Source organism: Propithecus coquereli, unplaced genomic scaffold, assembly GCF_000956105.1.
Source record: "Propithecus coquereli isolate 6110/MARCELLA unplaced genomic scaffold, Pcoq_1.0 Scaffold753, whole genome shotgun sequence".
Lineage (NCBI taxonomy): Eukaryota > Metazoa > Chordata > Mammalia > Primates > Indriidae > Propithecus > Propithecus coquereli.
The window spans coordinates 282,334-302,508 of record NW_012153652.1 but is presented as its reverse complement, the minus strand read 5'-3'; the positions used below and the strand labels follow the sequence as shown (position 1 = coordinate 302,508).

Below are 20,175 nucleotides of genomic sequence, written 5' to 3'. Positions count from 1 at the left end.
CCGTGATGGCCGCCATAGGAAGAGTCCCCAGCGTCCATGACGGCCACTGTGGGGACAGCCTTGCAAATGACTGCTCCACTTTACCCTCTCACAGGTATTTAATTAGTACCCGAGTGACACTGTCACAGTTCTCTTTTCCTTCTGCTGCCATGGGTCACAGCAATTTGCTTCATATGAAGAACCCAGAAACACGCTGCCCAGGAACGTGCGACTCCGACAGCTGCACGTTTGCCCCAGGGAAAATGGTAAGAAAATACAGAAAAACAAAAGGCTGTAGGTTCCCTGTCGACATTCAAACGCACACTGATTTCCCTTCCTCAGATATCCCAGGACAGGGATGTCTTGACGTGGTCGGTAAGCAATTATTCAGCGTGAAATATGCAAAATCCGGCCAGTGGAAGGACTGTGGTGTTTACACTCCCAGCTTGGTGATGGGGAGACACAGCTGAGCGTTCCCAGCTCAGAGAATTAGATCATGCTATGATCATGCGTGAACGCGGTACACATAACAAATCACACACACGCAAGCACGCTCCCTGCACGCTCGCTGGGCAGAGCGAGCCTCTACAGAACGGCGAGCTCCTCAGTGCGCGTCCCTAGCAGCTGCCACAGCTCATGGAGCTCCCACTCCACACAGACGCCCATAGCGGCTCGACGGCTTCGCGGGGGTGAGCCTCCGGATACGGAGCCTTAACATCTGGTTGTCACAGAGAGGATTAAGAGACGCTTTCCCCGCGGTATTTCCTTGCTCTCAATTCTGTGGTTACAAGCTGCTGTGTCTGCCGGTTTTGCTGGAGCAAAACCGTGTGTGCCGTGGCTCCCCACCTGCGCTCAGGTGACATCTCGGCTGGACATAGCGACTCTGACTCTATCCACTCGCTTTCAAACAGCTGTTGGGAATACCTGTTCCAGGAACGCACACGCGGGTTTCTTCATGGTGATGCCCCTGCTCTACGTACACCACGCGTGGAAACACAACGGGCCGCGTATTCGTGGCCTCAATGTTACGGCTCTTCCCAGCCTGTCTCGGGACGCTGCACTCAAGGCCGTAGACTCGTTATTCACAGCACGACTTTCTCTTGTTCCTAAACTCAATTGACAGGATGTAAGACTTTCTTGTGACAGGCAACGCTAGTTTTGAACAGGCAATTGTCCTTTTTACACAGTAATCTAGTGAAAAGCAACAGAGAATTCCCTGTTTGCTCCGACTGGAAGTGGAGTAGACTCTTACGGGAAAGGTGCGTTGAGGACAGTTCAGAACCTCACTGTGCGCCGGTCCTCCTTTGGCAGTTCCTCTGGGCTCCCTGAGCTCGGCGCCTGTCTCATCTGTCTCAGGACTGTCTGTGTGAGCGGGGAGGGGGCCCTCGGGCCGTGAGGATGCCCGTGTGGCTGCAGCCGTGGCTGTGCCCACTGGCATTTCAGTCAGAGTGGGTGCGGCAGTGTGGATGGCGCAGGGGGTGCTGCTGTCCACAGCACGAGCACGGTGCCCCGGGTGCGCCGGTGGGTGTGAGGTGCTGGTGTGTCTCCATCATCTGTCTGCCCTGTGTCTACTCTCCAGCATCTACCTAACTCCACCTATCATCTACCTACTTACCTCTATCATCTACCTACCTGTATCATCTACCTATCACCTGTCATCTAGCTCCGTCTACCTACCTACCTACGAATCACAGACGTAGAGCAGTGGGCAGCCCTGTCCGCCTCCTTAGCACCGACTTCTGAGATGCAGGTCACCAAACAGTCACTTCTCTATCTGCAGATTCCTGAGAAGCCCTCAGTCCCTGGGGAAGGCTGGAGAAAGACTGTCTTATAGTGTAGACGTGGCACATGTAGGTCCTCAGCATGACTTTCATTGATTTATTTTGTTTTAAGGAGCACATCGCTCATTAAAGGTGAGCATGAGATGATTTTCTGGAAAGGCTCCAGCTCATCTGCTGTGGGTCCCGGGTGGGCGCTGTCCGACAAGGCAGCAGAAACCTACTCCTGCGCCCGCGGTTTCTCCCCTCGTCACCTGTGGGGAGGGGACCTGCTCTGACAGAGCTCTTGAAATGCAGTCAGACCCGCACTCCTGGATGGGATCTGAGCTGTAGAACTTTCTTTTGTTTTAGAGAAATACAATATCGTTTCCTTCTGTCTGTCCAAATAAAATTCGCTGAGGAAGAGGAAGTAGCTATTGTCTGTCAAATCTGGGTAGGTGCTTTCTCAGCTTGAAAATAAAATTATTGGACTTCAACTCATCAGTTGGTTGAATTTAAATGATGCTGCTATCATAGTACCTAAAACTGTTTTATCTGTTTCCATATTTAATAATACTAAATAGATAAGAATTTTTTCCTATCAATTTTCTTAGGAACTGCCTACCCCTTCCCCTTCATACGTAGATAGATAAGTCTTAGTCATTCAAAATGCAAAGGTTCTTAAATGTTTCACTTGGGAAGAGGACAATGGTCTGGGGAGAACCGCTGGATTTTAAGCCTCTTTGTCTGCCGTGTGGGCGGCGTTCCCACTGAGGTCCCCGGTCACCCATCCTTCACAGGAAGGGCTACCAGGTCCCCAGGAGGGTCTTCATCTTCATCTTCTGCAATTGCGGGGCAGTGATGAGGCACCTCAGGGCCCCTGTGGGAGCCAGGAGAGCTCCAGGACCTGCCACACTCGGTCGGAGCAGCCCTGTCCGGCCCCTGTATCTACTCGAGCTCCTCATTCCCTGGACAGTTTTACGGGGCTGTGAGGGGTGGGGTTTCACCAGCTCTTGTGGTTGCCAAGGCCCCTGCGCTCTAGGATTGGGTGGCTTTCCTTTGACAGTTCCTGCTGCAGTGGGGCTCCTCACATGCTCTGTTTGGAAGTAGGTCAGTCTCATAAATTATATATCAGGCACTAAACAGAGACGAGTGAGGACCAGGGCAGCGCTTGGGCCCCTTTGGGGATGTTAGCGTCTCAGTGTTTGGGAGATGCCAACATGACAAATGAATACAGCCACGGTTGGTATGTGTCATAGCATCTTACGGCTAAATCCCTGACACAGAAAGGCTAGATACTGCAATACAGCGGGGTGCTTAGGTGCCCTTTCAAAACCGTGTGCTCTTGGCTTCCTGGGTCCGCCTGCCTCATGAGACGGCCCAGAGTGAGCATCAGCCCCCTTCAGGAAGGACTAAACTCAGGCTGCCTGGATCTTGCCCCTTCCCAGCCTCTGAAGGCTGGGTCTGGAGGGAGAAGGGGTGGCTCCTGGTCCACCGTCCTGGCCTCCTACTGCTGGTCTCAGAAGCAGATGGGCGTGGTGGGGCCCAGGCTTTGCTGAGGGGTGACGTGCGCTCTGTGTGCTCTGGCTCCAGTCCCAGCACCTGCGGGAAGGGACAACCTCTAGGGGAAGATCTGTAGCCCACAGTAATTTTGTTCGTCCTAAAATGGCTCTCACATAAAAACAATTTCTCACCACCTGGCCAAGAACCACTTATCAGTTTCGCTACTATTCCCAGTCCTTCCACGTGACGTGACCAGGCTCTGCGTGTGCAAACATGGTCCACTGCAGGGGAACCTGCGATCCCTGGTCTGTGCACACTGGCTGCAACCTCCTGCTGGCGCCTCCCCTGGGCTGTCCCCAGGGCCAGGCGATTATTCTGGCCGAATGCTGAAGCCGTGGAGCATGTGCTGCTCAAATCCAGTGGGAAACTCACCACCTGTGTGTGCTGCTCTGCCTGAAAAATGCCCGTGTGCTTTGGAAGTCATCGTATTTTATAAATTGGAAAGAAGCAAGAAGGAGGAACACTTGACCTCAGGTGTCTCGCAGCAGACAGGGACATGCTGGAAACTGCGGGCGGTGGAACGGCAGTTCTGCAGAGGGTGGCTGCTCCACGATCTCGTCCTGTCTCAGCAGCAAGGCACTCACTGTGGTGTTCCAAGTGAGAGAGGCCACAGCATGGTGGCACCTTACCTCGGCCGGGTGCATCTGGGTTTCATGCCCCAGTTACGGAAATGAATAACACTAATGTGGTTGGACTTAGACAAACTAGATGCAGGTACCAAGAAAAGCAGACAGGATTTGCACGAGAAGGATGAGCTGCACACCCAGCTCAGGAACTCCTGCCGCGCAGACCCAAGCGCATCATCACCTGTGCCGGGCTTTGTTCTCATGTGCTTACGTAAGAGCACCCGTGGGCTGAGTATTTGGACAGCCCGCCTCCTTCCACAAAGGATTCGAAGAGTGTGAAAATGCGGCACAATAAAATCATATTAAACGCGTTCTACGGCCTCCAGTCCCCTGCCTCGTACTGAGTTGTGTGTCTGAGAACAGCAATCACTGAGTCAGGACCGGACCCTGCTCTAGCCAGGGACAGGCAGTGTCTGCGTCCTGTGAGTGCAATGCCTACATGCCCCCCCGTCCCTGGCTCCTCCCCACCCCTTCCGCGCTGCCTCCGTCAGGCTGGGCCTTTGCCCCGGGTCGGTCGCTCTGCAGCGGCTTGGTGCTCACTCCACCCTCCTCTGACACAGCCACCACAGAGGACAGTCATCTTGCTAACGCGTCGTGGTTCCCCAGGTCAACGTTCTCCAGCCTTGTCCTCTCCTTCTCTGTCTCCCTGAGAGGACCAAGCTGAGCCCTGAGGCATCTGGCTACACCCACACTCTCACCCTTCACCTGCTGTCCTAACTCCTGGGCTTGACCGAGACGACCTCCCACCACGGGTCTCTCCCCTCCCTGCCACCCCTCCTCTCCCAGCTGAAGCAGCGCAGTGGCCGCTGTTTTCCTCTCTCTCTCGCTGGGTCCCCGTCCACCACCGACCCTCTCGCACCCCAGGCCAGCCGACTCCCATTTACACTTTGCATCTGCTTTGAGATGGAGCCATCTCCTTGACCCTAAATCTTGTCTCTAACGGAGCTGTATGTGCAGTTCGCACTCAATAATTCGTGTGACCGAACATCTTTGCAGCAGTCTGCAGCATCGTATTGTCTACCTGGCCAGAGCAGTTTGTGATAATTTCCATCTGCCGTCTGTCCGTCCTGCCATTCTGTCAGGCAGCAGCAGCAGCAACAGGCTGTCAGTAAACCCGCAAAGGTGCCCGACTAGAGGACAAATGAAAGGACTCGCAGGCCCTTGTCATGAAATATCTAATGGCCATTCAAAGCCTGAATTTCTATGATTTTAAAACCGAAAGGCACTTCATACAATGATCCAGAACTAAAACCTGGGCACAGGCATACGTCGGAGATACAGTGGGTTTGGTTCCAGACCACACTGTGAAGCAGATATCATAATAAAACAAGTCACATGAAGCTTTTGGTTTCCCAGTGCATATAAAAATTATGCTTATGCTACACTGTAGTCTGTGAAGTATGCAATAACATTTTGCCTAAAAACACTGTACAACCTCAATTAAAAAATACTTTTCTGCTAAAAATGCTAATGATCAAATGAGCCTTCAGCAAGAGACAATCCTCTTGCTGGTAGAGGACCCCATCTTGATGCTGGTGGCGCTCACTGAGCAGGGTGGTGGTCGCTGAAGGTTTGGTGGCTGTGGCAATTTCTGGAAATAAGACAGTGGTAGCGTCTGCTGCATCAGCGGACTCTCCCTTTCACAAAAGGTTTCCCTGTAGCATGTGACGTTTGATAGCATTTTACTCACTACAGAACTTCTTTCAAAGTTGGACTCAATCCTTTCAAACCCTGCGGCTGCTTCATCAGCTAAGTTGACGGAACATTCTAAATCCTTTGTTGTGATTCCAACAATGTTCACAGCATCTTTGCGAGAAGCAGATCCCATGCCAAGACACCACTTTCTCTGCGCATGCGTGAGAACCAACTCCTCATCTGCAAAAGTTCTGTCACGAGACTGCAGCAAGCCAACCCTGTCTTCAGGCTCCACGTCTAACTCCAGTTCTCTTGCCGTTTCCACCACATCTGCAGTGACTTCCTCCTCTGAAGTCTTGAACCCCTCAAAGTCATCATGAGGGGTGAAATTAACTTCTTCCAGACTCCTGTTAATGTTGGTATTCTGACCCCCTCCCATGAGTCATGAGTGTTCTTAGTGGCATCTAGAAGGGTGAGTCCTTCCCAGAAGGCTGTCGATTGACTTGGCCTAGGTCCGTCAGAGGAGTCACCATGGACGGCAGCTGTGGCCTTATGAGATGCATTTCTTAACTAATAAGACCTTGACTCACGGGCTGCAGAACGGGTGCTGTGTTAGCAGCATGAAAACAATACCAGTCTCCTGTACATCTACACCAGAGCTCTGGGGTGACAGGTGCACTGTCAGCGAGCAGTAATATTCTGAAAGGAATCTTTTTTCTGAATAGTAGGTCTCAACAATGAACTTATAATATTCAGCTAACCGTGCTGGGAACAGATGTGCTGTCATCCAGGCTTTGTTGTTTCATTTACAGAGCACAGGCAGGGTAGATTTAGCATAATTTTTAAGGGCCCTAAGACTTTTGGAATTGTACATGAGCAGTGGCTTCAACATAAAGTCACCAGCTGCATCAGCCCCTAACAAGAGAGTCAGCCTGTCCTGTGGAGCTCTGAAGCCAGGCACTGACTTCTCCTCTCCAGCTGTGACAGTCCCAGACGGCATCTTTGTCCAGCAGAAGTCTGTTTCATCTGCACGGACAATCTGTTGTTAGTGCAGCCACCTTCGTCAGTGGTCTTGGCTGGATCTTCTGGGTAACTTGCTGCAGCTTCTGCATCAGCACCTGCTGCTGCACCGTGCGGTTTCTGTTATGGCGACGGCCTCTTTCCTTAAACCTTGTGAACCAACCCCTGCTAGTGTCAGACCTTTCTCGGCAGCTCCCTCGCCTCCCTCAGCCTTCGCAGAACTGAAGAGAGTCAGCGCCTTGCTCTGGGCTGGGCTTTGGCTTAAGGGAATGCGGTGCTGGTTTCATCTTCTGTCCAGACCACTCGCACTTTCTCCGCACCAGCACTTAGGCTGTTGTGCTTTCCGACCACTCACGTGTTCATGGGAGCAGCACTGTAATCTCCTCCAAGAGCGTTTCCTTTGCATCCACGGCGTGGCTAAATGTTTGGTGCTACAGACCTGGCTTCTGTCCCGTCTGGGCTTTTGGCATACCTTCCTCACTAGGCTTAACCTTTTCTAGCTTTTGATTTAAAGTGACAGATGTGAGACTCTTCCTTGTGCACGAACACTTGGAGGTCATTGAAGGGTTATTGATTTGCCTGATTCTAGCACTGCTGCATCTCAGAGAATAGGGAGGCCCAAAGCGGGGGAGAGGGAGGGGGCGCGGCTGGTCGGTGGGGTCAGAACACGCCCTCACTGATGAAGGTTGCCAACTTACGTGGGTGCAGCTCATGCTGCCCGCAAACAATTGCAACGGTGATGCCAAAGACGACTGATCACAGATCAACACAAGATACAACAACGAAAAAGCTGGAACCACTGCGAGAATTATCAGACGTGACACAGACACACAAAGGGAGCAGGTGCTGTTGGTAAAACTGCACTGGTAAACTCGCTCAAGGCAGGATTGCCACGAACTTTCAATTTGTAAAAAATGCAAAGCACAATAAAATGAGGTATGCCTATAACGGCAAAATTGCTCTAAGAAAATGTTCCCGAAGTACAATAAATTGTTTATTTATTGGTTTTTTGGGCTACAGAATAAAACAAGAGTAAGATTTTCTAATTAAAAAATCGTAACTAGATTTATTTTGCATTATTATACATTTTTAGGTGACAATTTTAAGAAAGCCCACATTTAAGAACTTGAAAACTAGCAATTTTCAGGTTTTCAGAGGTAAAGATTGATCCTCAGGGTCCTCTACTCCATAGCCTCTCGGTTCACCTGTCACTGGACGTTCGTGAACAGGTGTCTGCTGTGTGAACGGCTTCCTGGAGGCCTGGCTGAGGTGACCAGGACAAGGGCCCTGCTCTCAAGGAGCACAGGGTCACAGGCAAGGAGCCCTGATAGCCCTGGGCACGCGAAATCGCATGAACGGGGTGTGGGGAAGGCGGCCTGTGCACTCAGCGAGGACAGACACAACCGTGGGATCTCAGGGACCACCAGCTCCCAGGAAATTAAATCGGCACAACACCTGGTCAGGGACAGTGCTCGCCACGCAGAGAGGGACGTCCCCAAGCCCCCGTGAACGGGCCATGAAAAGGAGCCCCCGAGAGCTCACCCAGGGCCAGGCATCCAGGGCAGGTTTTGCCCAGGTTGAAGGGACCTCCGGGCAACCAGAGAGCCATGCTGCAGAGGTGGGGCGAGAGGCACCAGGCCACCCTGCCCCATGTCCCTCCCCCACGCGTGGGACCCTGCCAGAACTAGGGGGCTCATCTTGCTGTCTAAAGGGATTATAGGTAGTGACCGGGAAGAAGGCTCCACCATCGTCCTGAGGTTAAACCGTGAGGATGCGCCACAAGCTGAGGGGCCAGATTATTGCATGTGGGCCCTGCTGGCTGAGTCAGACCTGCGCTGGGCTGGCCGTGAGGTTCAAAGTGACCAAGGCTGAGTGTTTACTTTCAGTGGCCCCGTCTGGGGCAGCAGACAAGGGGCTCAGGGAGCAGCACTGCCGGGCACATGGGAGCCACCGCCTGAGCACCCTGACTCCTGAGCCCAGTCTGAGGACAGCTACGTGTGTGGACGCCCCAGGGAGGCACAGAAACTGTCCCCTCCATGACGTGCTCGGGGCCTGCACTGAGCTGGCCCTTCAGCTCCCGTGTGCACTCCTGCACTCTGAACGCAGGGCTCTGCTGCTGACCGCAGCGGTGAGATCGAGTTTTCCATTTTCTGCCTGGCAGGAAGCATCACCTCTCTGCCCAGTGGCCTATCCCTTCACTCAGCTATGGGGAAAAAGTTGTTTCTTGGGCCAGTCTGGGAGGGAGGAAGCTCCCGCAAACACTCAGCAAGTGAGATCATTCTCGAAAATGAAAAAGGCATCCCTTAACCTGCTAGCCAGCCCTTCTTCCAGAAGTTTCTGGCAAAGGCTACGCTAAATATAGTGGTCAATTCTTTAAAAAGTATCCTTTTAAAAATAAGACAATTCTTTTCTTGAGTCACAAATATTTAAAAATAATTATATTCCATATGCTCTACAACAGGGTAACGGGGCGTCCTCCCATCTTGCTGGGGGGCAGCAACAGGAGGATCCTGCTGGAAAGAGGCTCCCCCGGCCTCGCGCCCTGCACCCCAAGGAAAAGTCGAAAAGCCATAGAAAATTATCAACAAAGATGCTTTCCCCACGTTATTCATAACATGGAAGAGTTAAAAGATAAATAATTCTGAACAATAATACATAAATTACAACCACGGGATGGAAGTTAGCCACGGAAACTGAAAATATTTAATGACACAGAAAAAGGCTCGTGTTATAATGTTAAGTAAAAAAAAATACAAAATTACGTCTATCATATGAGACTAATTCAGAAACGCAAAAAAGGGGTCTCAAAAATCAAAGAAAAAATCTACCAGTGGTTACGATCCCCGGCCAGATGCCACGCTGTGCCCAGCGGAGCACCCCGACGCTAACACTACAGATACTAACAAAAGGCTGTCTCCATTTTCATTACTATTTCTTTCATAATTTCAATTTTAGTCCTAATTTAGGAAAATAAGCATGTCCCCAACTTGAATCTTAAGCCGTATTTGAGCCCATGTATTTTTTTTGGCTTCTCTGGCCCATAATATCCTCTGCGAGAATCGGGAAAGAAAATTTAAAAAGCAAATTCATTTTTAACTTTTCAGGCCCTAAAGTGTTTCAAAGACTGAAAAGCCGTGGTCTGGCTGGGGCCAGGAGGCTGTGTGGGGTTGGGGCTCTGGTCCCGGTGGACACCCGCCTGGAGGGGGCTCCGCTGGCCCAGACCCAAGACTCCTTGCCTGGGCCATCCCCCCAGCCCCTCCCCATCTTTGTCATTTATTAGAACTCGATCTGGGTTAACTTAAGGAGCTTCTCTGCCAAAACCATACTCGCCTCGGGGAACGTTCAGCTCATTAGACACTCAAAGCAGGTGCCCCTCATTTTAATAATCTGCCTGGAGCTGGAGGGAGAGCAGGTCATCCCGGGTGGCAGCGGACTATGCCTCGCAGGGCTTCTCTGCGGCGGGCAGTCCAGCGCATGGAGAGGGAGGATGGCCGGCTGCGCCGGGACTGTCTCCTGAAGGGCAGGGGAAGGCCTGGCCAGGGCACTCTCCTACTGTCCCTGCCCGCCCGCTGCTCTGTCCTCACCAGGAGGTGAGGAGGGGGGCAGGGGGCCTGGCCCTGCCACTGCCCTCTCACTCAGTCCCTGTGCCTGGCAGGGACGAGGTCACCAGGGCTCTGGTGCTCTCTGCTCTCCGCTGTCCTGCGGGCAAATGCAGGCATCAGGCTTCCACTCCCCTCTGGCCTCCCGCCCCCCGCCCCCCAGGGGAGCTGCGCCGCGCAGGCAGAGCAGCCCGTCTGGTTGGTGCAGGGCACGGCGGAGTGATCGGCAGTGCTGAGACGCGATGCATTATTTATGAAGAGAATCTCTTCCAAGATGTTCACTTTCCCCTACCGTCTCCTCCCCAGAGTTTCAGGAAATGCATCCACTTGTACGTGAAGCACATCTCTGGCGACGTCAAATATAGCATTCGATAATGTTCACAGCCTTGCAGAGTGGCTACTGAATTACAGCCAGCGGATCTTCTAAAACTTGCAGAATTGTACAGGTGGAGCTCAGTCTCCCCGGGCAGGAAAGGGAAGGTGCATTCACCTTGACGATGCAGGAGCTGTGGAGGTTCACAGAGGTCCAGAATGGGCCTTTCTGAATACGCGGAAACAAGAGCCCCGAAGGGCTTTGCCCGGGATGCATCCAGAACACACATGGCGATGACCACAGTGCTTTTCACCCTCAGCCCCCCGTGGCCCGCAGGGACACGCCCACCATGTGGGTGGCTGTGACCAGCCCAGAGCCTCTGGGCCACACCTCCACGGCCCAGAGCTCCCAGAAGCCCTGGGGGACCTCAGGTGCAGGCCAGGCAGAGCCTAGAGAAGCTGCCGCTCTCTGGGGTCTCTGGTCTTGCCCACAGTGCCTGCCACAGAAAGAGTGGGCTGCAGTATCCTGAACACTTCCTCGACTGTGGTTAGGGAAACCGCAGTGTGAGCAGAGTGAGAGGGAAGGTGTTTCTGGCCCTGAATAAAATCATCCTCCAGGCTGCTGGCTTTGCTGTTCCCACAGGAAGGCAGCAGAAGGGGACCCAGGCCGGGGTGCTGGGGAGGGCGAGCCCACCCCTCAGCAGAGCTGCGGGAATGCATGGCCACGGCCTCGGCAGAGCTGAGGTCTGCGTGGAACTGAGCTTGTTTGGGTTTCAGATTCATGCGCGCTGTTGGCCTCGTCTGTCAGCTGCTGCCCAGAGCGAATTCCCCTCCCACCACCTGAGGACGCTCCTGCTCCTGCCCCAGCGCCCACTCTTGGGGCAGGTGAACGGCCTGCCGGGCCCCCTCAGCTTCCGCAGGCCTGGGCAGGGCCGGGCTGCCTTCCTGCAAGTTCCCAGGTGACTCTGGTATTCTCGATCAGGGGACCCCACTTTGAGAACCCTGGCTAGGGAAGGCGACCCAGCCTCCCAGCTCCAGATCTTCACTCCTGCTTGTCAGGGACACTTGGGAATGGTCGTGGAACTGGAATCCTGCTGGAGCCCTAGAGATCTGAGGGAAGTCAGTGGTGGGTCTCAAAAAGGTCTTCCTCACTCTTCTGAAAGAGCTTCTAGAAGGACCCCCCCCAGCCTGCTCTGCACAGGGGGGCAGCTGTCAGGCCTGGCATGTCCACAGACTTCTCTGTGATCAGGTAGGGACGCCGAGGGACAGAGACTCACAGACCCCCCACCCCCACCCCCCGCGCATTCTCGGAGTGGCTGAGATGCTGCCTCTGCGTGGTCCAGGGCAGTTCGAGTTGGGGCTTCTCTTTAGGGTAGCCGGCAACGTCCTTCGTTACACAGAAACCTGCACACAAAAACACTACGATCTTACTGAATTGAGGCAAAATTATGACCGAGGTAGTTAGTGTTTCTTTCCTCTAAATCTTTTAGTAATTTTGGCAGGAAGAGCACATGGAAATGTGGTGTTTCAATCCTATTTTGGGTCTAATACCGGGAGCAGGTCAGAGCAGACAGAAGCAGCCACCACCGACCCAGCTCCGTGCCCAGCAGGGGCTCTGGCCTGTGCCTCCCTCTCCTCACAGCACGAATGCACTTAATGGTGGTGATAACAATAACACACGCCTATCTCCAAGCAGAGATTCTAAGAACCAGATCACGCTGCTGCCCAGGATGCTGCTTTCTCCAAACAGCATGAGCTGTGGTTGCGGATTCCAGGTGCTTGCTGTCACCTGAGCCAGCTTAAGTCAGAGTGACCAGAGGGTTCCCTCGCGCTCAGCCTGCGCCCCCGTGCTGCCCACCGCCCTCCTTCTCTAGCAAGTGGGGCGCAACTGCTGAGGGAGCAGCGGATGTGTGGACTCACAGTGCCAGCGGGAGTGCCGGTCCCGCCGGCAGCGGGGACTCCACGCACGCACCCCACAGAACTGGCTCAGGGTCACACAGCCAGGAACCTGCAGGTGGACTGCAACTGCACAGCTGGGTCACCTCCCCTGGCATCCTGCCTGCGAGTCTTTATTGCCACATCAGGACTACATCTCTCAGCGCATGGAGAGCTAAAAGACGCTGCCACATATTCGCTGTAATCTCAGCACAGATGGTGGGAGGAAGAACCGAACTGTGGGCTTTTCGGGGGGCAAAGCTCAGACAAGAGCTGGATTTCTGGTGTATATTCTGTTCATGTTCCACAGCCAATTTTATAAATTTTTAATCATTAATTGAGAAATCAGAACAGGATTACAATTGCTAATTAATCACACTGTATTGCAAAATAAAGGACAAAAAAGGCCATGCCCAGAGATGTGTCTCCTGGGCAGGCACACTATAGTCAGGCAGCCGGCAAATTGTTTTCTTAGGATAATGGCCAGGAATCTTTTTTTTTAATAGAGGACTTATTGTGACAATAAAGGTTAACTGTCACCCCAGTCCAAAAGGTGAGGCTTGAATTTTGTGTGTTTGCACACATATCATGGAGAGGTCTCAGAGCAAAGCCCAGTCTGGGGTCACCTGCTTTGACTCTCCACCCAAGTAAGTCCCTGGGTCTCAGAATGTTTGCTCCATGTGCAACTGTGCCATGCTATCAAATTAATGTTAAAATATGTGTGCCCCACCTTCTGATTTATAATATCAGGGACAAACAGGAAAAAGGACAGGCACGCATAAAGCTTACGGATGGGGTGATGGCATGCACAATGATGTCTCATAAAGAATGAGGGGAGCTATTTATCCTCGTGGATTCATGGGGTTAAGCGCAGATACGCTGGCTTGGTGGCTGCGTGCACAGAATTTTCATAAACATCCCACAGTGCGCCCTGTTGTGCGGCAGCCATACGTTAATTAGAGCATTCAGCAGACACTGCAATGCATTCCACGCACCCAAGTGGACCTTCATTTTTCACATGCAGGGCCTTACTAATTAAAATCAGCTTTGCAATTAAACGTGGAAAATTGTGTTAAACTTTTAAGCCTGGCTAGAAAAAATGCAATTATTTTTAGGATATTTTATTTTAATGCAAATGAAATTTCTATCTGGGTGAAACTGGTACAGGAAGATACAGGAATTCCTATTTCTCTGTCTTCCTCTGTGTTCCTCCTCCTTCTTTTTTTTTTTTTAAGATTATAGATGCTCCTCTCAATTGCAAGTTGCAATGCTCCACTATCTCTCAGCCAGTACCTGGCTCTGTTCCAAAGCTTTTAGTGAGTGCTCTCTGTCAAGGCATGAATAATACAGCCCTAGGCTGCTGGCAGAATCCAAATGAGGCGTGCGTACATCAGGACGCCAGCCCAGACTGCAGCCCCGGAACAAGCTCCCGTGAAGACAGCCTATCATTCACGGCACAGCGTGGCAGTCGCACCGGTGGGGGAAAAGGTGTATGAAATGGAAGAAAATCTGAATAGGGAGCATGCACAGCAAGCCAGAGAGAATCCAATAATTTTCTATAAAAAAGAAAGGCTGCCATTTGAAGATTTTAATTTTAAAGTTTCAAATTAAATGATTTGACTCAGTGTTTCCTAGATCGGGGAGGATCTGAATGTAATACCAGTACCCGTCACCTAACCTGTGGGTGTTTGTTGAGTGTGTAAAGACTCTAAAGCTAAATTACAGGTCACACCTTTCGTCAGAACTCTATGTTCAACAAAGAAGTAATTAAAAATTGCACTGAAGACTAAATGTAAATGAAAACCATTAAATTTCAGAAATAAATTCAGAGGGATCACAAAACAGGTGCCTAAAGGAGTCCTTCTGAGGAATCACCCCCTTTCTGTCTCCTCTGGCGCCTCGGAGGCGTACGCAAGACCCCATTTAGAAATAAATACCAAATCCAGTGAATTTCAAATGTTTCAGTACATATACGATCATTGCAAGTGAGGCTGAAACTCAAATTGCTATACAGTGTTTGATATGAATCTGTAATATAGATCAACAAATTTTGATTGTCCCCATTTCTAATTTTTAATAGGAAGATTAAAAAAAACTTTGAGAGCAATAATTGGCCATTATTTTGACAATAAATTTAGTTTCTGTAGATATGCCTGTTTCTAAACACTGAGTTGCATTTTAACACAATATTATATATCGACGTGAGGAGAAGCATCAACTAGGAATATCAGGTGCTAGAATTTTCCATCTTAGTCACATATTCAAGACAGATTGCTGCAGACATGTGCGACATCTGATGTTTTAGCTCCTGTCTTACTATCAGTTCATGAAATATTCTAGATTAATAACGACATCTCTTTGTCAGGTACTTGAGCCACACTAAACGACCACCTGTACCGATTAAGAGTGGTAGGTGTGGTTTTTTCTGAACATGATCCAGCCTTCCATGAGGTATCCGTCTTTGGTTCGGGGGATGCCACTGGCAGATGCGGAGACCCCAAGCCTCAGCCTGCGATCTCCTCTCCGCGCAGGCGTCTGGCCTTCTGGGGTGAGCTCCGCAGCAGCAGATGCACATCCCTGGGCCTCCTGCCTTGACATTGTGCTGCACAAACTGTGTGCTTCGGTTTGGGTCCTCTCCACGCCTGTCCTGGAGCCTTCCCTGCCAGCACCTTGCTGGGGAAAGTCAGGAGGAGAACATGCAGCAATTTCCAAAATTTCAAGTTTGGTGACTTCAAGTATTCAATTTTTCTCCTGCCACTCATTCACTAAAAGGCAGCCGCGGGCATGCCAGGAAAGCTCCTGTCCTCTGCATTTCAAATGCTCACAGGCCAGGCAGCAAGTGTGGCTTGCGCAACGGGGAAGGAAGTAATACAGGGAAGTTCCCCTCCCTGAGCTTGGGGACCTAAATTAAACTTGGGAAAATTCATTCAGGATGACTAAGGTTTAGTTTTTGCATCTGCAAAGGACGCTCTGTGATTGGACCCCACGTCTGAGGTACATCAATGTCTCCGGCGCCTTTAAGTACAATTTAAGAACAGTCGCATGACGCACAGTAGTAGAATAAACGCAGTCATGTGCTCCACAATATAATAATGTGAGTCGGAAGCAAGAGGTCAGATTTACTGTGTAGTAAGTATTTTGATTCATAATGTAAGAATTACTTCTAGCCCTGATTGTAAATTTCATGGTGTTATCAACAACTTTATATGCAAATAATATAAAACCTCAGTTGGAAAAGACAAACGGCAAATTCGTATGTCTGGACAGTAACGATGTTTCTGAAGATAATTATCTGTCACTTTTGTGAGCGTCCTAAGCGGCCTGGTCCTGATGACCTGTGTGGGGCCCAGCAGCGATGACTGAGCTCGGGCCCCAGCTGGGCAGCGTGTGGAAACTCAGACGCGCTGAGAGCCACCAGAGTGCACCTCCCTGAGGAGCTGACATGACGCCGGGACCACACGACTGGAACGCCATCACTCACCTGTCACCTTTTTGCCTTGGCTGCCAAGGGGCCCAGAACTCAGTGTCAAACTGTATCAAGACCCCTGATACATCCTGGGTTTCTGGTAAAATTACGTTTCCATTTTCCTTACGTTCCTCATCTATCTTTTCCGATTTAACATTTAACTATGCAGTTGTATGTTGGTTTATCAGCTACCTCAAATTGTTTATGAACTATTAACAAAAAATACCTACAAACAGATTACCTTTTGTTCAAAGACACAATTTTGAAATTAATGTAGAATATCCAACAAAGTGAGTATTGCAACCTCACTCCTACCCCCCCAAAGTTTTAACCAGTATGTTAAATTGTGAATTCCTTCTTCAAATTATCGTTTCCTTTTTCAGGCACGAAGCAGTGGTCGATTCTCCTCTATTCCTGATTTCTTACAAACCCACAGCCCTACTTCCATCACACTAAAAAAAAAAAACAACAACAACAACAACAACAAAAGCAAACCATCCATCGCAGCAGCTGTCTCAGGAGCGTCAGCAAACCACTGCGCAAGTGCGGCTGCCCCAGGAGCTACATGGTGGACGTCCTACAAGGCGATGAGGGGTGAACTGCAATGGTGGTAGATACTTGATTTCCTTAAAACGTTTCTTACATTAAAAAACACTAGGTAGGCATCATTTTATCACTGGGTATTCATTTCCTAAAAAAAATTGATTTTTTACATTGTTGATTCCCCACATCTGCCTCAAGTTATTTTTTGCATGTTCAAAGCCATTGACACTTTGACATACTAAAATAACATCTTTTTACTTGGCTATACTGATGTGATATAGAAGTGAAATGAAACTGTAGCATTAACAGAACGACATTCACTGGAAATTCAATCATTAAAGATGTTAATAAAAAACCAGGTAATTTCACCCAAACCAAAGCTGAGGCTTCTCCTCCTCTGTCATATTTTGCACGGGCCTGGTGTCCCGAGTCTCCTCAGGGACCTGGCAGCAAGTGCCGCGGCGCAGCGTGCTGGGGAGTGCGCAGGTGCTAACGGGCGTGAGTAGCTGTCGGGAAGGGGTGACTTTTGTAGTCAGAACATCTTTTAAAACCAGAAAAGGAAACAAAGCCAGATACAGTTGATATCTCTCAAACGCCAAACAGACGCTGTCACAGGAAGGCAGGGTGCACACGAGTGCCATCCACCACACCAAGGAGCACAGTTTAAGAAATTAAAACGTCACCCTTTAGTTAAAAGTTACTGATAATACACAGATATCAAAAAATAAAACTTAGAAAACCTCGCTTGGAACCTCAATGAGGCTCCTCTCAAGAGAAGCCCATGTGGTGGCATCACTTGTGACGGTCACTGGCTGCAGAGTCCGTAGCCCTCTGACTTGCGAGCTGAGGGAGCGGGAGGCTGTGACCGCAGACCACGTGTCCACGGCCCGGGCTCCCGAGTGAGGCAGGGCAAGCAGCTCCCAGTCTCTTCACGGGGGAATAGTTATTTTTCAACTACACTACATTATCTATTCTAATTCACTATTTCAATTAAAATACTAGGAATTCTAATAATTAGATACAGTATGACTCATGGTAAAACATGATGGCATTATTTTAAATCACACAAAAATTTAGGTGCAACAGTTTCCAACTTGGGTGTTTCTGCGACTCTTCCCGACATCCCATCTGACTAGCTCCCAAAGATTCCGGGTGCTTCTGGGGGGACAGGTCAGTACCACATCTCGAAAGGAAGGTGAAGCCTACCTATCTTTAGCTCTAACTCCAAGTACTGTTTGTAAGCAGCGAGAGAATCTCCCAGACAGACGTGCACACGGATCACCCAGAGACACATCAATCCACATCTGAACCTTGGTTAAGAATATGACGGTTTGGAGGAATTCTTTGGAAACTTCATGATTTTTTCCTGCAAAATTATGGCTATGAAATCATATCTAGCTCATGCCTAATTAAAACATTTTAGCAAAATTTAATAATTTTTTTTGTAACAGTATGATAAAGTTTAACTATTGATTAATCACGAAATGATTGGGGAAAATAGATTTTGCTCATGGTTTACTAACTTCTTTTCTCTTGAAAACATAAACAATGCAGTTTTTTAAACTTTTAGATTAGGAGCTTATATATACTTCTTCATAAAATAATAAAATACATTAAATAAACTTATTTTAATTACATAAGTCAATAATCTACTACTTAATGCAATAATAATAATATATTATATTTAATTTAAATCACAAAATTGTCTGAACAAAATGGCCCACAATTCCTTGGGTGTGTGACAGAGGAAGTCCCTCCCTCCACAGATGCTGGCATGGGGATTTGGGGAGTGATTTGTGATTATTCCTTTGATTTTGCTAAAGGACAATCAAAATAATCGCTTGACTTCACCTGTAAATTAAAGTTTCACTAAAAGGAAATAAAACGCAAGGCAGTGAGGGAGGCCACCCCGAGGTGCTGCAGATGCCCCGGCTCTGGAATCCAGTTTTGAGAACTGGGTTTGGTGACTGAGGGTTTGTTAGACTAGGATGACCTTAGTTTTTGCAACCTAATTTGTGAAAAGTTAGCTAAAAATTTATTATAGCCTGTAAGCTTTTGTAACTCCTGGTAACTGAAAGGTTCCTGTTGAAAGGTACGGCAACGTTAGCACCACAGAGAAGAGCGTGTTTCCTGGAAAAGCAAACCCAAAGGCTGGCGTGCACCTGAGGGCAGGCTGGGGGCATGCGAGACATAATTTTGCTGTGATGCACTTTTAGCGATAATTACCCACCACCTTATTTTCTGGAGGTTCTCCACATGCATCCCTGTTACAGGCCTGAAACCCCAGCATTTTCAAGATTAATATAATCGTTCAATCCCAAAGTCTCGCCAGCTTGATCCACCCTGACCTCCACCTCCAGCTGCAACCTCTCCCTGCAGCTGCCCAGGTGCCTAGCTGGGGCTTCCTTTCCCGGGGTGAGCTCTGTTACATGGTGGAAGTTGGGTGTGAGACAGGTCAGTAGGGCCCATTTTAATTTACATCCATGATTTACCACCCTGCAGCTACCAGAATGAGAAATGAGGAAGGAAAAATAAGCCTTCCTGATACAGCAGTGGGAGGCTCTTAGGTGCCCGCGTGCTGAGCACTGCATTCACGGACGGGGAGACCAGTATGAATGAGGTGGCCTTAGTTTGTGTCATCCTGTGGATTAGCATCAATTCTGCCATGAGATAGAACGGCTTATGTTTGGGAACCCGCGCAAGAGACAAAAGACTGAGTCCCGGTGAGAAAAAGGAAAGTACAAATGTGTTGTTTTCCAAGAACACCTACCCACACATTTTCCTCATTGGAAGAGTCCCCAAACAAGCCACTTTAGACAGTACGTTGTGAAAAGATGCAGGCATTACCTTCTGTGTCTTGCGTATTTGCCACTAACATGACCACTGCCGTCACAGCCAGGGGTGGGACAGCTGCAACAGGAAAGAATAGATTACACAGGGACTGCACAGCGGGCGGAGGGGACGGGATGCCTCCATGGGCAGCCCAGACAGAAGGCGAGAAATCACACAATTGAATGGAGGGGGAAATTGGGGGATGCTTTTTATTACAAGTCTCTCGGAGGAATTAATTTCATCAGGGCAGCGGGGCATGAGCGAGCCGCCGATGAACTTCAGAGTGTAGTGTGCCCGTTAGCAGGCATGGATTTTCTAAATTGCTGATGGGGATGCATTTACCCGCAAAGCACTAACCTGAACAGCTCCTGTATGGCTGGCTCCACGGGAACTGCGGAGAGACGGAGAATAGATAAAAATTTATCATCTGTCACAAGTACCCTCTTCCACAGAAAGCTACCGAAAGCGGAGGAAGCAGGGTCAGAGTGAACCACAGGGTGAAGGTGACCCTGAGCTGGCCTCAGGGTGCAGGGAAGCGCAGACATACCTCGAACCCCTTTGGACCGCGTGCGATGGCGCTTCTCCTCTGTGTCCACCTCCATCTGGGGACAGAAGAGCAGGCGGTCAGTGTCCTGCCTGTGCAGTCAGCGGGCCTGGGCTGCCCGCTCGCCCTGGCCTTCCACCGCCAGGGCTCTACTGCTGTCCGCTGGTGACAGGAACTGCGGACGAGGGCAGGGGCGGCGGGACGGGGCCAGGCAACCTGAAGGCACCATTTTCGAAAGTGGGCAACGTGCAGGAGGCCCCTGCACTCGACAGCAGGGTAGGATTGGATGAATCTTGAAGTGCGATCTATTTACTCTCTCTTCAAGGTTTTGATTGGGGCACATCTGGGTGGTTCTGAGCTGAAT

The 20,175-nt window shown here is 50.0% G+C and overlaps 1 protein-coding gene across 2 annotated transcripts in view; it reads right to left on the bottom strand.

The window, feature by feature from the left end:
* MYT1L (myelin transcription factor 1-like) overlaps positions 1 to 20,175 on the bottom strand; it is a 157,044-nt gene that overhangs the window by 119,175 nt on the left and 17,694 nt on the right. For both annotated transcript variants that reach the window (XM_012662171.1, XM_012662172.1), the window contains 3 exons: positions 19,815 to 19,869; positions 19,625 to 19,658; positions 19,283 to 19,345 (listed from right to left, as the gene is read on the bottom strand). In XM_012662171.1, the coding sequence (XP_012517625.1) occupies positions 19,283 to 19,345; positions 19,625 to 19,658; positions 19,815 to 19,869 (152 nt within the window). Of the gene's footprint in view, positions 1 to 19,282; positions 19,346 to 19,624; positions 19,659 to 19,814; positions 19,870 to 20,175 lie in introns of those variants that run through there.